This window comes from Macaca mulatta, chromosome 7 (genome assembly GCF_049350105.2).
Source record: "Macaca mulatta isolate MMU2019108-1 chromosome 7, T2T-MMU8v2.0, whole genome shotgun sequence".
In the NCBI taxonomy this organism is placed as follows: domain Eukaryota; kingdom Metazoa; phylum Chordata; class Mammalia; order Primates; family Cercopithecidae; genus Macaca; species Macaca mulatta.
Genome location: NC_133412.1, coordinates 45,358,649 through 45,375,169, shown reverse-complemented (window position 1 = coordinate 45,375,169; position 16,521 = coordinate 45,358,649). Strand labels below are relative to the sequence as shown.

The 16,521-nt window shown below is 59.0% G+C and overlaps 1 protein-coding gene across 1 annotated transcript; it reads right to left on the bottom strand.

The window, feature by feature from the left end:
* Positions 1-52: 52 nt before the first annotated feature.
* SKOR1 (SKI family transcriptional corepressor 1) lies at positions 53-15,875 on the bottom strand. The gene is given in 19 exon segments (XM_077938801.1): positions 53-623; positions 1,104-1,169; positions 1,681-1,755; positions 2,021-2,095; positions 3,466-3,537; positions 4,049-4,156; positions 5,085-5,175; positions 6,210-8,415; positions 9,305-9,607; positions 10,143-10,149; positions 10,286-10,339; positions 10,342-10,369; positions 12,161-12,372; positions 12,416-12,519; positions 13,157-13,263; positions 13,333-13,417; positions 13,674-14,076; positions 14,451-14,667; positions 15,765-15,875. Coding segments are annotated over 19 exon segments (4,419 nt in total). The 3' UTR covers positions 53-528.
* Between the last annotated feature and the right edge of the window lie 646 nt (positions 15,876-16,521).

The window sequence follows — 16,521 nt, the reverse complement described above, 5'->3', positions numbered from 1 at the left end:
GAAGGAAGCAAAAATAACTTACAGCATAAATAAATTAAAGTGAACCTAATACTGAACCGAGAGACTCGCAGTACATTTATATCCATTGCACATAGCCACTTTGTCATTAGGAACAGGAGTTTCAGAAGTGGAGGGGACGGGGAGTGCGGGGCAGGCGCCAGCAAAGTTGCTACGTTGTATTCACAATCCGGTTCAAGGCTATACAAAGGGAGGGGGCTCTCTCCCCTCCCGCCCCCGTCTGTCCAGTTTTAACCCCTTGAGGTCCGATGCCCTAGAGTTCAAACGGGGTAGGGGGATTTGAGGTGCGAGGCGGTATTTACACTTGGAAACCAAGCCGGCGCCCTGGACTGGGACGCCCGGGAGGGGGCGGGCAAGGTCGGGGAGCCCGGGAGGAAGGCGGGCGGACGGGCGGCTGTATTTACATCGGTCGGGTCCGAATGGCTTGTTCCTCGCTCAGGGCCGCCGCGGCAGCGGGTATTTACAAGGAGCAGCATGGCTTGAGGGCGCAGGGGTGCGGCCAGGCCGGCCCTAGGGCAACAGCGGGGGCTTGAAGGAGCAGTTGCCAGTGCAGTGGCGGGGCGTCAGCATCTTGCAGGAGAAGTGGTGCAGGGCGTCGTGGGCTTCTGGGGAGAGAGTCGCGAGGGTCACTCTGGGCTCCTCTCCTGGCTGACCTCACCGCGCAGTCCACCCTTTCCCCTCCCCGACCTTACCCAACCCTTTGGGGTCAGGGAATCTCAATGCAGCGGATCAGGAGAAGGCAGGAAGGTAGGACAAAGGCTGGTGATTTAGAACCACTGCTCTGGTTCAGTAGCCCCATTTTACAGAAGAGGAAACTGAGGCACAGTAAGAGAGGGGTCAGCCTGCTCAAAGCCAGAATTGGTACTAGAAGGCAGATTTTCTGGCGCCCAAAGCCCAAGTGGCTTTCTTTACCCCACCATCGTAGAATAATCTTCCCGTTAAAATCAGTTTCCACTTTTCTCCCTCTCAGATTCTGATCCATGTGGATCGTGGCCTTCCTCACTAGTCCCACTATTCATTCATTCACTCAACAGCACGGCCGGCACCCAGCACCCCTCCTATTTTTTGTTTCCTGGCTTCCGCACCTTTCAATTTCTGCTGGATGGCGTAGCGCGCCTTCCGCTCCTGGTCGAGTTCGTTACACAGGGTATCTGGAAGACAAGAGGAGGGGCCAGTCAGGAAACGCAGACCACCCTCCGAAAGGCCGGGGTCACAGCCCCAGCTTCCTCCTCTCCCCAGGGCGCAGCTCCGCGCAGACACAACTCCAGGGACGGGGGAGGGGATACCGGAGCTCCTAACTGCAGACTGGCGGAGGAAGGAAATGGCCTGGGATGGCGCTTAGAGGCAGACGGGTCTAACCAAAATTAAAGCAAACTTAGGCATTACTTCCCAGGTAATTTTACGCCTCGATTTTTAATTTAGAAACCATGGAAATTGCCGCGATAAGAAGTTCAATCACTCCATGTAATGATGCCTGCAAGCCGTTTGCTGGGCTCGCTTGCCATTCTGAGGCTAATCAGAGTATACAAAGGATATTAAATAAAAAAAATAATTGTTAAATTACCTTCAATTTAAATCCAAATGACTGAGCCAACATTGCGGCTCCTGCCAGACGAGAGGCAGTTACGGCCCGTGCACGCGCTCACCTGACTCCCGTCTTACCTCTGACAATTTGCAGCTGTTGCACCATTTCTTCTCGATAAGCCAATTCCCTCTTCATTTGATCCTGAAAATTATCTGTGCAAATTGATTAAGTGAGAGCTGTTACGCACAGCCCCCTCCCCCAGCTCCACTTTCTCACTCCCTGCCCCCCTCCCCCCGCTTTCACCCCTACCCCCACTCCCACCCAGCCATTCGCCGACAACCCTGGAAAAGGACAGTTTCTTGGCTCCTGCAGGGCGCCTAGTGCCAGTTGCCTGGCACCTGGCTTTCGGAGTAGGTTGGGGCACCCTGGTGGAAGGCTCGGTGATGAGGTGGGATGAGGCAGGATGGCAGTGGGTACCTTTGAGACTCTGAAATTCCCGTTCCAGCTTCTTGCGGAGCTCCATTTGTTCCAGGAGCAGTTTTTGCAATTCGTCTGGGAAAGGGGAAAAGTGGGAGGTAAAGGGGGAGGTAAAGCAGGGTTATTTGGAGCTCAGGGGACCTAGAAAGCACCCAGGTTCTGCCTTGGCCAACAACCCTGAGAGGAGAGTTGAGGAGGATGACCAGTAGGTGGAGGCCCTCCACTCTCTGGCTTTACCAACTGCATTCAAAGGATTTGGGTGAAGAAACTGGGCTGTGGGATAGGATGCCCAGGAGAGTAAATTCAGGATGGTGGAATCTAAGCCCTGGCTCCAGGAACTATGCAGCTGGGCAACTGCTTTAACTTGTTCCTAACTCCCTAATCTAAGAAGCTGGCCCACAGAAACTTGATTTCCCACTTCAAGTGACAGACCCTCCCCCACCCCCACCCTTTCCATATAAATCAGGGAGGCTTTGGTCAGAGCCTTGGACACCTTTCCCAGAAAAATACACATACAACAGTTTGCCTACAATTTCAGGAGGTCTGAAGACTGCCAAATCCATGCTAAGAACCCTCACTATAAAGCACCAATGATTTTGAAGGTAATGGCATTTCCTGTAATTCTGTAACTAGGAAGAATGGAAGACCACCAATGCTTGTCTTCCTCCTGCCACCAATTCTGAAGACCATCTATGGGCTAGTTGAGGGACAGGGAGCTAGGTGTAGAGGCCTCTGTGAGTACCCTCAGAACCAACTCCAGAGGGATAGATGTGGCACCTGCCCTGACCATGAGGTCATGGGTATCTGGGCCCTCCACCAGAAGAGGCTCCTTTGAAATGCAAGAATGAAAGGTAGAAGGGCAAAGTGGGGCTAGAGACTCCCCTACTCTGCACCTCAAACCATAGTCTCCTCCTTACAGGCTGAGCAGTAACCCCCAGGGATCCCCATTCTGCAAACAAGCTCCATCCTCACTCCATTTAGGGTAAGGTGGAGGTGGTTATACGTCAATTCCAGGAGAAAGAAAAACACCTCTCACATTCCTAAAATAAATGTTTCCCTGCAATCTTGCATTGAAGTCCTGTTTTCCATTGAGTTTAGAGGACTCAGACTGTCCTGTCTGATTGTCCACAGGCATCAAAAGTTCTCATCATCGTTATTCATTTCTCTTTCTTGCAAGGCTATTCAGACAGACCTGGGCCTTGGGAACCAAACTTCCAATAAACTTCTGGGGGTTTGTTTTACTCCCATGCTCCACCCACACATACATACCTCTGTGCCAGGGTAATGTGTCCAGAGGATCATACTTTCCACCCAAAGAAAGGAAAACTGATCCCCCCAAGGCCATGTCTTTCCACACTCACCCCCTACACGGATAACACCCCTCTACAGGAATGACCCATCACCCTCAGGCACAGTGTACACCTTTTTCACAAATTTAGCCTCACCTCTGGCCAGGTTCTCGATATCTTTCTCCACCAGCTGAGTTCCTGTGACATCCAAGGTAAGCCCATCTTCGCCTGGGATACAAGGGCAGATAAGAGGGGTTCTGTTCTGGGAGAGCCCTTGAGAGGGGAGGGGTGGGCTTCTCAGGAACCACATCGAGTCAGGGACCTACCCTAGACCCTCTGCCTTTAGAGGAGACAGTTACAGGCATCCGGTACTACCCACCTTCTAAGACATCATGGTAGGGAGTAGAAGAGTGACCCCTGGAGGAGACGGCCCAGGGAAGATGGGCCATCTAAGGGCAGGAAGTGCCCTTTGACCTATTTTATGTGGGTGAGGATGTCCCTCCATTTCCTTTCAGTACATCCTCTGCCCTTACCTGAAAAAACCTCAAATCCATCAAGGAGGCAGAAAACCTGGCCTGCACCCTGCTCGCATTAAATATTTATCTGCTCGCCGAGGAAGAAAACTGGCAGCCACTTACACTTGATTAAAAGCCTTTCTCGCAAGCCTCTGGGAACGTGGGCGACCTGGGTCCCAGCTCCCGGGTGCGGTGGGGAGCGATGGGTTCAAGGGTTGGCTCACCTCTGTCTGTATTTGCAGGACTTGGCTGGGAGATACTCCTTTGGTCTGGATAGGATTTCCTCGTTTCCAAATCATCGGCGGGCGAGTGATTGTCTTCTTTATCTGGCTCTTGAAGGCAATAAACCGAGTTTCAAGGAGAGGCAAAGAAACCGTGACCCCGATACTGCCGGAGCTGCCGCGGTCGGGGCACCCGAGCCCTAATTAAAAGCGTCGTGGCCGCCTCTGGTTCCCGGCTGTGCGCCCAGGCGCGCGCCCTGAGGCTTTGGGCCGGGCACCCCCACCCCCACCCCCGCGCGTGGTCTGCTCATCTCCGGGCTTCACGCCCCCGCCCCAGCCCCTTGGAAAAGAGAAAGATGAGCAGCCGAGCCCACCAGGGACCAGCGACCTACATCGCGCGCAGATACTGGGGCACCGCGAGCGCGCGTGGCCGCCCGGTCTGTCCGCGCGACTCTTGCCGAGAACGCGACCCAGGCTGCGACCTTCGGGGTGGGTAGGGGGACATCGTCCGGGGTTCGGCTGCCTCGACCTGCCCGAATTTCCGCGGCCCCCAACCCCTCCTCTGCGAGGAACCTGGTAAGGCGCGCAAGTGCAGGGCGGCCCCCACCACCCAGCGTTGGGCCTCAGCTACCCTGGCGCTTCTGGGGTACCCAAGCGCGCGGCCATGTGCCCCCATCCTCCGCCCGGATCCGGCCTAGCCAAAGGGGACCCCGCGGCTAAACACACTTGCTGAATAAATGAGAGGCCTTGCAGGGGTGTCGGGCGTGATTTTGTTAAGGGTTTAACTCCGTGTCTGGGTGTACTGCAGCATGTGTGCGCGCGTGGTGCAGAGGGCGTGTTGTCATTGTTGTTTTTAAGTAACCAAAGGTTGAAAGTTGTTGGGAGTATTAGCTTAGCTTCCTTGTTTTCATTATTTTTCTTTCCCTCTCCCTCTTTCTCTGCGTCTCTCTCCTTGTCTTTCTTCACAGGCTTTCCTTGACCCCGGCCCTCTGTCTGCGGTCCCCCCATTACAGTGGCCAGCGGCCGCGACAGGCGTTACCGTGGGCCTCGGGGGTGCAGAGGTAGGAGGCCGCGGGCCCCAGCGCCACCGCCGCGCTCTTCACGTGCTCATCTCTCTCGGGCGCGTACACCTGCGGCGGCCGAGAAATGACAGGCGATTAGGGGGGCGCCCTGCGGCGGCCCGAAGACGCCCAGCCCTACCCCGCGGCCAAGAGGAAAAGCCAAGGGGGTGGCAGAGGTTGGTGCGTCCGCAGGACTTGAGCCGGCACAGCTACGCACGCGGCGCACCCTTGCGCCCTTGTGGATTCAGGATAATTATTAGCCCCCGCGGGAAAATTACTCTAAACACAAAGCGGCTTCCAAGCCAAAGGCCGTTCAAAGTGTCCTCCACCCTCTGCACCCGGCTTCTTTTAGGCACTTTCTCTCCCGCCGGTACCCCGTCCCCGGCACAAATGACGCCTTTCGCATCCGGTTAATGATTCGTGTTTTAATGAACCGAATGTACAGGTATGCGCACTCACTTTCAAAATGGCCAACGACTCCAGCCTGGCTGCATCCTGCCCCTCAAGCCCCGGCCCTGCCAACTTGAGAGCCCCCCTCCCGCCCCGCACGCGGTCCGGAGACACCTTCCCAGCAACGAACCCTGTGGTTCCCAAGGCGGGAGTCCGAAGAGACTCGGAAAACTGCGAGTTGGGGTGGTGGGAGATTCCAGGGACCGGGTACTGCTGGGGCCGGACTCAGGGAAAGGCCACACTGTCCTCTCTTCTCCTCTTCCTTGGGGCTCTGATGCCCACCCGGGCGAGCGCTTTTCTCTGGCTCTGAGTTCCTTTCTTACCTCGTCTTTCTTCCTCCACACCCCTTTTCTGTCTCTGTATCTGGCAGTCTCTGCCGGTCTCCTCCCCATTCCCATCAACAAAAACAAAGCACACACGTTCCCCAGTCCTTCCCCCGCCCCCAACTTCCCTTCCCTTCGAAACCCTCACTGGAGGGTGCGGGTGGGCCCAGTTTCGCAGCGCGCCAGAGGCTGGGCCTGCAGAGAGTGGCCTGGGCCTGCTGCTCCCACGCCTGCGCGGAACAAAATTCCCGTCCTCCGCCCGGCCCCGCAGCCCCGCCAGGCACAGGGTAAGTGGGAAGGCGCCACCTGCGGGGCGGGCGCGGGGCTCACCTTGGCCGGCGCGGGGCCTCCTAGGGTCCCGCAAGGCTCTCGCAGCTCGTAGCCGCCGCCGCTTGGCGGGCTCCTCTCAGGTCTCCGCACCACGTCGTCGGCCGCCAAGTCCCCAAATGAGGGCCGGCCAGCTGGGGGTGGCCCGAGGCGGCGCCGGTGGCGGGGGCTGCCGCCGTCGGGAGAGTCTGCGGGACCGTCCGCTCCAGAGGAGGTGGCGGAAGGGGGTCCAGTGGGCTGTTCACCGTCTGGGCCACCCCCTGCGCTGGGTGCGCAGGGCTCGGTCTCGTCCTGTGCGCCCTCGTCGTCGGGGAAGCGGTTGGATTCCACGTCCACCTCGGGTTCGTCCGCGGTGTCCACGTCGGGCGAAGCGGAATGGTAGCTGGAGCTGCCCTCGCTCAGAAAGTCCGGGCTCACGTAGCCGCCGCTCCCAGCGCCGGGTCCCGGCCCGCGAGCAGGCCCCGCGCCGTACGCCTCCCGGGCGCTCCCGTAGAGCTTAGCGATGCTCTCAGTGTCTTTGACCACCGGCCGGAAGGCCGACACATAGGAGCCTTTGCGTGCGGGCGGCGGGGGCGGCGGGGGCAGTGGGGCCAGGGGCGGTGGCAGCGCCTCGTCCGCGCCGTCTTCGTCCAGGGGCCCGCGGGACAGAGCGCTCGGGCAGCGCTCCTCCGCGCCGAGGCCGCCCTCTTTGGCTGGCTCGGCACCGTCCAGGGGCTCTGGGCCACCGCTGCCAGCAGCTGCCGCCGCCGCCGCCGCTGCCGCCGCCACGGCTGCCGCCACGGCCTTGGCTTGGCTCTGAGCAGCGGGGTAGGACGGTACCGGTAGGCTACCTGCTGCTGGCCAGAACATGGGAAACGTCGGGTACACAGTGGCGGCGGCGGCCGCTGCAGCCACTGCCGCTGCGTCCTTGGCTGCCCCGGAGGGTTGATGCCCCCAGAACATGGCGCCACCGCCCGGGCCCGCTCCTGCCCCCGGGGGCAAGTGGCTGGCTCCCGGGCCTCCCGCACCCCCGCCAGTCCCCGCACCGCCGCCGCCGCTCCCAGTGCCAGGACCGCCCTTTGGCTCGCCCGCGCCTAAAACCGGGTCGTCCTTTTTGGGGCATAGGCCGAAGGCCGTAGGGAAGCCGTAAGGATGGGGGAAAAGTGGTGGGGGCAGCTTTTGCAGGAGCCCAAAGCCTTTGCTGGGAACCGGGATCACCGGGTAGCTTCGTACGCCTGCGCCGCCACCAGGCCCTCCTGGGCCCGCCGGGCCACTAGCTCCCGTCGCCAGGCCAAGTCCGCGCTGCGGGTGGGGTGGAGGTGGCCCCGGAGGCCCAGCTGCCTCATCTTCACCACATCGCAGGCTTTTGTGGGGCGGCGGGCCTGGGGCCATCTCCGCACTGCACCCTGGGCCGCCGCCTCCACCGCCGCCAGCACCACCCTTCCCCTGCCCACCCGACCCGCCATTAGCACCGCCTCCGCCGCCTCCTTGTAGGGAGAAGGTCCGCTTGCGCGTGCCGCCATTAAACATGGCCTTGACGTCCTCCCAAGCATGGCTCAGTTCGTCTGTGGCCGACTTATCACTGAGTTTGAGGTGACGACGCCAGGAGTTGAAGTTGGCGGCATCGGGCTGCGTGTACTTGGCGTCGGGTGTGCGGTGCGAGTGGAAGATGAACTTGTTGGGCGAGAAGTACATGCTGCAGTAACCGCACTTGATGCACTTGGCACGAGAGCTGTTGTAACGCGCAGGGATGAAACTACCACGCGAGCCCCACGCACACTCGTGCACCACATCGAAGGCGAAGTTCTCGGGCAGCTTGGGTGGTTTGTGCTCGCCCAGGAACGACTTGCACAGGCGTTCGGCCTCTCGCTTGGTGATCATGCCGCAGCGGCGCGACGAGATGGGCATGGCCCCGGCCCGACGCAGAATCTCCAGCTGTACCGGCGTGCACTGTACGCACGTGATGCCCAGGGCCACGCGGCGGTTGTGGATCTCATTGTAGCTGTAGTTCTTGAGGAGGGTGTTGGAGATCTGCGCCAGGCACAGGCGCTCCTGGCCGTCGATGACCAGCGACACAATGGGCACCCCGTACAGCGAAGTCTCGCCCACCTGGTTGGGTTTGAGAGCGCTGGAGCCCGAGTACGGCTGCAGCTCCTGCTTGGAGTTGGGCGAGGAACTGCCCTCGCGCCCCGGCCCCAGCTGAGTGGTGAGAGCTTCCATGCCGCCGCTCCTGCGAAATAGAGAAAGCAGAGAGCAGATAAGCCATTTTCAGCTCCGCCGCCGAGTCTCGGGCCCGCCCAGTGGGGCGCGCCGAGTTGGGCGCGCGGGGGATACTTGGCAGTGGGGAGTCCAAACTCATTCACCCCCTGGACAGGCGTCTTTTGTTATTCAGACCCATGTTGGCGCCGTTAACAAAAGCCCCCGGGGTTTGGGGGAGGAGAAGGGGTAATGGAGACCTCAGGAATGCCCGGTCTGCAAGGAACCCAATCCCGTTTTTGGATTGGGAAGGAAGTGAAACCCAGATACGCAGAGTGACTTGCCCAAGGCCACACAGCAAAGCCATTGCCAAATCCAGGCTTTTTCAGCGCCCAAATCTGTGCGCCTTCGGCAACCCTCGCAGCCGGTGCTGCCGGCCTGGGTCCTGAAGCCCGGACTTCGGGGACCGGCCGCCCCTCTGCTCAGTCGCGCATGCACGCGGGCGGGCGGGGGCAGTGAGAGGAGGGATGGGGAGGAGGGTGAGGGGCGGTCACTGCCCATCTCCAGACAGCAGGGGGTGGAGGGGGGTGGGGAGAAGGAGGAGGGAACCGGGTCTGCCCGGGAAGGAGAGAGGCGGAGGCTACCGCTGTTCGCGGTGCTGAACCCGACCCTCTCCGAAGCGCTCGGTGCGCGCCCGGACCTAGCGCGGCCCCCACCGCACCCAGCTCGGTGCCGAGCCGGCTTCCCGGGACAGCATTGCCAGTTTCCACAAACCCGAGCTTCTCCTCTCACGCCTGGCTCCCACGTTCGTTGAGCAGAAAGATTTCGGCTGGATATATAAACCTTTTTCTTTCCAGCTATTAGTGAGACCAGGATCCTGCAGTTCTCACCACATTTTCTGCATTTTTAGCTGTATCCCAGACCAAAGCTGGTTTCCACCGAGGTCAACGCGTGGGACAGAGAGGTTCTCAAGGAACTTTGTTGGGATCCACTTCTTAGCTTCCAGTCGCCCACTCCCTGAGCTTTCCTCCTTCATATATGTCTTTCCCACTCGGGCCAACTGCAGGCTCCGGGGCTCTGAGCTTCCTCTTTCAGGGGCATCACCTCTCTGAGTATCCTTCATGCCTCGCTGTCCTGGTTCATATGGGCTGGAAGGAATCTCGGCCATCTTCGTAGCCATTGCAAGGCTCCAGGTACAAAAGTTGCTGCTGGTCCTGCACTTTGCTCTCTGGCTGAGGCAGGGAGGGAGCTGTGCAGGCAGACCTCAGCAGCGGGGACACTTGGGGACTGATGTTTGGGGCCCTCTAGGTCGCCTGACCCAGCCACATGTCCTCAGACAAGCCAAGCTCCCATCAGAGCGCCTGCAGCCTGCGGCCAGGGCAGCCCAACCCTGAGGGCTCCTCCCCTGCAGTCGGCCCTGAAGGTAAATCCATTTTCAGGGGGGCAACTCCAGACAGACAGGGGATCCCAGTTCAAAAGCCGTCAGCAAGGAGACTGGAATCTTCTGTTTATCTGTCTCTCTCCCTTCTTCTCTATTTGTCTAGGAGCCCCTCATTTGTCGATCTTATCTGTCCCTGAGCTGTCTCTGCCAGCTCGCTCCTCTTTCTTTCATCTGTTTTGTACCTTCTTCAAGTATCAAGCTATTTATGTATTGTCTGTCTGTTTCATCTTTATCTCCGAGGATCGAACTAAAATAAGTTGACCCTCATTTCGGGTTGAAGTCCTTTATATCATTTTAGGAGGCAAAAACACTGTCCTGACTCCCGGGCTAACAAGCCCCGCGCCTTCCTGGAGGTGGCTGGAGGGCGCGCAGGGCTGGGAAATGACAGCCTCTCGGTTTCTCGAAATCGGCAACTGTGCCTGGCCCGCATACAGTGAAGAGAGCGCCCGAGCCGAGAGCGTACCCCAGCTGAGGGTCCTGGGTCCCTGCGCGGTTTTCCCTGAATGAGAGGAGGGAGTCCGGGCCCGGAGTCAGAAGAAGGGGGTCCCTAGGAAAGGAACGGAATTTCGGGGGCCAAAGCGGAAAGCACAGGCGAAGGGCCATATGCAGCGACAAGGAGCAGCAGCCAGAGCAGCTTGGGGAACACTCGTCGGCTCCCGGAGCTTGAGGGACGGGCTTGGGGAGGGCAACGAAGCGAGAGACTGGCAATGGTGGGAGCGAGGCGGTGGTGTCGTTAGGTATAATCATAAAAACAACAGCCACAGGAGCCCAAATCAGAACTAAACGAAAAAAAAAGCTGCAGGGGCAGAGCACCGGGGCGACGGGCTATCGGACGTGGGTACTCACAGTGCGGCGGCGGCTGGAGCCGGGCGAGCGGTGCGCGGAGGTGCGCGGCGGGAGGAGCGGCAGGCGGGAGTCCGGGATCCACCGGGCTCTCCGGGTGACGGCGCGGCCCCTCCCCGCGCGCGCGCACAGCCGCGCTCCCTGGTTCTCCGCGCTCCCACCCGCGGCCCCTCCCGCTCTCAGCGGGCGCGGGGCGCCGGGGCCCCGGGCTCGGAGATGCGAACCCTGAGCTGTTGACCCCGAGGCCGGGGACTGGCCGGAATTAGAGGCCGAAGCCTGGAGCGCATGGCGCGGCGGCGGGGACAGCGCGGTCACAGCCCGAGTGGCGGGGCAGGCGCGCCTGACAGCTGCGAGCCGAGGCGCCACACCCACCGCCCGCGCAGTCGCTAGCGACCTCCCCGGGTCCGCCCGCCCGCGGGCCACGCGCGGCGCCCGCCGCCTCCCCGCAGCCCCAGGGCCTGCACTCCCCAGGTAAGCGACCGCACACCTGCGTCCAGCGCCCTGCACCTGCGTCCCGCTCTAGCTGAAGAGGCCAAGAAGGAGAAAAGGCCCCGGGGCCAAAAAGTTTGTCCCCAAGAATGAAGTGGAGAGGGCCCAGTGCTCCTGGCCAACGAGCCAGTTTTGGTCTGGGCCAGGACCGGGTGATGGGGCTAAGGGGGACTCAAGAGGAATGGGCGCAGGGAGGAGTACTTCACTTTCGGGCTGCAGGCAAGGGCCGGGGTGGTGGAGCCTACAGTGGCCCTGGGGAACCAGTAGGGTCACCAGAGTCCGGGACAGGGACCTGGGTGCCAGGCAGCGAGGATGGCAGCTGGGAAGGAGCAGATCTGCCTCCCCCATGCTCCTGACTTCGGTGGGAGGTATCAGGAGAGCTCTAACCTGAGGAGGGGCGTTCTCCTGTTTCCGTCCCTGGGCAGGCGACTTGGGAACTAGGTTTGGGGAGCCCTTGGCCTTGAATGCCTCCCCTCGCCGTCACCAGCAGGCTCAGGGCAGGAGCCAAGTTATCACTGGGAGTGATCTGAGGTCAACTACTCCCTCAGCGCTGCTAACCCAGTTTCCCCATGGGGTAGGTCCAGTCCCCTGATGCTACGGACGCCCCTGGGTACCTCCTCTCTCTGCTCAAAGCTCCGTTTCTCTCCACCCCTCTCCTGTCTCTCTCAATCGGTCTGTCCGTCTTCACCATTCTTTCCCCTAATGCCCCATTGGGTCCCCTTCTCTTCCTCTCTCAATCTGTCTCTACTTCTTCGTTTGAGTTACCAGTCGCACCCCGCCCCTCTTTGCCCGCACCCGGGCGCCCCGTCGGCCGCTTCCACCACCCCCTCCCTGCCCCCCTGGCATTAAGTGTCCTTAATGGACACGTTAATTAAACTGTAATTAATCATACTGTCCGGCCTAAGTTTGAACAATTACCCTAATCAAACAGAAGTTAATAATGGCAGGGATGGCCTGGGGCTCGGCAGGCCGCCTGGGCAGGGGGCGCAGCGGCCACGGCGACTACCGGCAGTGGCAGTAGCGACAAACGCAGCCTGTCCTTGGAACCCGGGAGGCGCCATAAATCTTTCGCGGGTAGCGGCGCGGGGTCGCCCTCGCCCCCCTCGCCTCGTTTTTCCCTCGGGCTACCGGGCATGGGCCCCCTTCTCTCCTGCGTCCCAACTCCTCTGGGGCGTATCTCTCCTTTTCCTCCACTTCTCCCCTCTCTTCTTTTCCCTCCTGGCTCTCAGAGACCCTGGGAAGGGGCTCTGGAAGCGCGAACCGATCGCTGAGGCCTGGAGCAGGGACTGAGGAGGGGGCAGGCCCAGCCCACGGACTCCTTTGCCTTCTTCCCGGCTACGCTGGCTGACGTAGGGTGCCGTTCTCCTAGGCCCCGAAAACCTCTCCCAAATTTGTGGGCTCTGTCTCCTCTGAGGATCTCTTTTAGATCGGGTTCTTGCCCTCTTCCCCCTCCTCAGTTCCAGTCTTTCTGTCTCTCATCTCCCTGCCTTTCCCTTTTCTCCCAGAGCAGTCCTGGAACCTGCTCAGCCCCTTTCTTTCTGCCTCTGGCCCCTCCATTCGGGCGTCTTTCCCAGGCTGTGCGTCTGTCCCGCTCCAACTCCCCGCTGTCTTTCCTCCCACACCTTCCCTAGGGAGAACATAGGAACCTATTTTCCGTCCCAGTCCGTGAGCTGCCCCCAAGTCCCCGCCAGCTCATTCTCCCTCCCTCGGCCCAGGCTCCTCCACCCCATAATTACAATCCCGTTCGGTAATTATTCTTAGCCTCCTAATGATTTTTTAAAAGGCATCTCAGAATTCGGCGTGGTCGCGACAAGGATCCTGGAGCCAGGACGCCCCCAGGGTGTTGGGGGGTGGGAGTGAACAGAGGATAGGCTGGGTCCCCCTGAGCAGGGCCTGCCTGTCCTGCCTCTGTTGTACAGCGAGGGCCAAAGACGCCTCCGTTTCCAACAGCCCGGCCGCGGGGGCCCCCGGGACCTCTTAGACAAAGGGTACCGCCCCGCACCAGGGGGCGTGCAGCGTCGACTCTGCGTCCCCGTTCAGCACCAAGCTACGGACAGCTCCCCGCGCTCTGGCCAATGCCAGGAGACCCACCCAGCTCCTGTCCCTGATCTAAGTTGGAGAAGGACTGAAGGCTCGTGGACAGAGGCTGGGGAAGCCCCGCTGTTCAGGGCTGGGCACCGGGGAGCAGGTCGTGGGGGTAGGAGCTGGGGCTTTACGATGGGCCGGCGTCCGGCGGGTTAATATCACCGCGGACCGCACTTTACTGTTTGAAGAGCCGGTTCTTACAGGGGCCCTGGGAATAGATAGGAACCACTTATTCCCATTTTACAGGAGGAAACTGAGGATCCGGCAGTAGAAGCCAACCCCTGACCTTCTCCTCAACCAAGGCCCTCAGCCCATAAGGAACGCAGGCTGATCTCTAGACTCAAAAAGTGGTGCCTGGCATGCTGCAGAAAGGACCTAGCTTGAAGGAGGGACGGTAAGGAGGGCGCAGCGCTGCGTTTCAGTATCGCCCTCACTACACGATGCAGAGGAGGAAGGCCTGGCACAGCCAGGGCACTTGCTCAGGTTCAGGCAGGCAGTGAGTGGCAGAGCTGGGACCGCAACCCAGGCTCCGACGGGATGGGCGGGACCTCTCTTCCTCAGTGGGCTCTGGGTCCTGCGGCCTCGTCCAGAGCCCGCAGTCGTCGCTGCCCTTGGCCTTCCTGACCCCCATTATTGAAGATTCTCTCTCTTTTATCCGCTGCCGGGTGGCACCAGGGGTCGAAGAGCCGGACTCTGGATGCGAGCTGTGCCTTGCGCACTTCTCCTCCCACTGGCGGGGTCCGCGCTGCCTCCGTGTCCCGGGTGTGGCGTCCATTTGGGCTCCGGCTTGGGCTGGGGCTGGGCGGACGCGCTTCCTCCGCAAGCACATATCTTTTACTAGTTGAATTAACGGCAGTTTTCGTCAGTTAATTAGGTTTAATTTACATAATTAGTACAGTATAAAGAGGATTGGGGATAATCACGGGGTACGTAGCGCTTACTGTGTAAACACGTATTCTGAATTAAAAATCAGATGTAATTAAGGCGCGCAGGCCCTGTTTAGGCAGGGTTTTAATTGTAATGAATTTCTAATTAACACTCAATGATTGCCAAATGCAAAGGGCTGTAAAATTTTCTTGTAGTTTTGCTAATTTATTGTTTACTTAATATCTGGATATTAATCCGACGGCCACATAGGGCAGAGCCCGGCGCGGCGGCTGCCCTTGCCCAAGCAAGTGAAAGAGGTTGGGCGGGGCCTGCCGGGCACCAACCCGAGAGCAAATGTGAGGAGAGGGCGGGGGCCTCGGAGCCCGTGAGAAGGTGCTCAGAGCTCCGGGCCCACCTCACTCCGGTTGCGGACCAGAGACTGAGGCTGGAGAGGGCCCAGACTTGGCGGGAGGCCGCACCCTCTGGATTTCCGCTGCCTGGACCAGGCTCTTTGGGATCATAGGTGAGACCAGCGCTCCTCACGGCAGGATACTCCCTGTTCTTGGGAACATCGAAAGGAGGGAGAACAACCGCAGTCCTGGTGGGCCCAGACCCGATTCCTCTGCTGACTCCAGGAAGGGCCCTGGACTTTGCCTGGGCCTGCATATCTGCATCTGTAGGATGGGCACATGGACCCCCACTTTGCAGGAGTGAAGGAGAGTGAAGGATTGATCCAGAGTCCAGGGGCTCATGAACACCTCTCTTCTAGAGCCCTGCAGGTGGGTGGAGCTTGGTGGCCCTACTTAGGTGTAGGACGCTTAAGCTTCTGGGGAGAGGGAGAGCCAGGAGGCCTCGGGAATGGTTTGAAGGTCTTGGGGCCCGGCTCTGCCCTCCTGAGGCTCTCTCAACTGGGTATGCAAGTTAGGCTGGCAGAGACTAAGGAGAGAACCCTGGACCAGCCTTCTTTGCCCGAACAAGACAGAGAAGCCTCCCAGGCCTGAGCACAGGTGTTAGAAAAAGAAGAGCTGGGGCAACATAGATCCCATCTCTACAAAAAAAAAAAAAAATTATATATATATATGTGTATATATACACACACACACATACACACGCACATACATATATATACATATATACATATATGTATACATAGAGAGGGAGAGAGGGAGAGAGGGAGAGAGAGAGAGAGAGAAAGAGAGGGCTGGGGCATGGTGGTGCTCAGCTGTGGCCCCAGCTACTTGGGAGACTGAGGCAGGAGGATCACTTGAGCCCAGGAGAGGGAGGCTGCAGTGAGCTATGATTGCACCACTGCACTCCAGCCTGGGCAACAGAAGGAGACCCTGTCTGTTAAACAAAACAAAACAAAACATCTCTTAAAGGAAAAGAGGGTGGCTGAGCAGCTCCAGCTGGCCCCAGGTTTTCCCATGAGTATTCTCTCCCGAATCTCTAGCTTGGGTCCCTGCCTGCATCCTGGCTGGTCCCAGAGGTGAGAGGCTCACCTCCTATCAGCTCCAGCTTAGCCACAGCCTCTTTCCAAGGTCTTTTCAGCATGGGGGAGACTGTGTGGACACTTAGAAGTTTCCAATGAACCCGTGAAAACACATTGAGAAAACTCAGTGTCACTGGAGGCTTCCACCCCACAGAGCAGGCTGCCTTACCTTCTCCCTCCCTGCGTCCACCTCTCCTGAGCCTCCTCTAAGTCTGCCTTCGTGCCGGCCCTCATCCCCCTCTGTCCATGGCTGTTTTATTTTCATCATTGGATTGTTCATGGGTTAATATTTTCTGGTCACTTTTTTTGTGTTTCTCTCTCTCCCACTGGAATGTTGTGTTTGCAGTTGCATACCCAGGACCTGGCACTTAGTAGGTACTCGGCATGTTTGGTGGACCAAATGAGCATTTGAGAATGAGGGTTGTGAGCTCCAGCCCACGTCCCACTTGACTTGCTGGCCACAGTTATTGATCCTGTTGGGGTCTAGTGGCCAATGTGTTTCTTCAAGAGAAGGTTTTCTGCTCCCTAGTGATGTTTAGGAGGTCTTGGGATTCCCACCCTCCACACAGACTCAAAGCTATCCAGACAGATACCTCCAAAACACTTGTTCTTGGGAGGTGGGGAGCTGCTGACAGGCTTGCCAAGCTTTCCCTGGTTGCAAGAGGCTTCCCCAGGGATTCTTCCATCAGCATCATGGATAAAGGGCTGGAAAGAAAACAGGCTCTGGAGCCAGCAAGACTTGCTCTGTTTGAGTCTCTAAACCCGCAACTGTAACGTACTCATGTGGGCTTCACAGGGATGTCATTTTTTTTTTTTTTTGAAATGGAATCTTGCTCACTCTGTCACCCAGGCTGGAGTGCAGTGGTATGATCCTGGCTCACTGCAACCTCTGTCTCCTGTGTTCAAGGAATTTTCCTGTCTCAGCC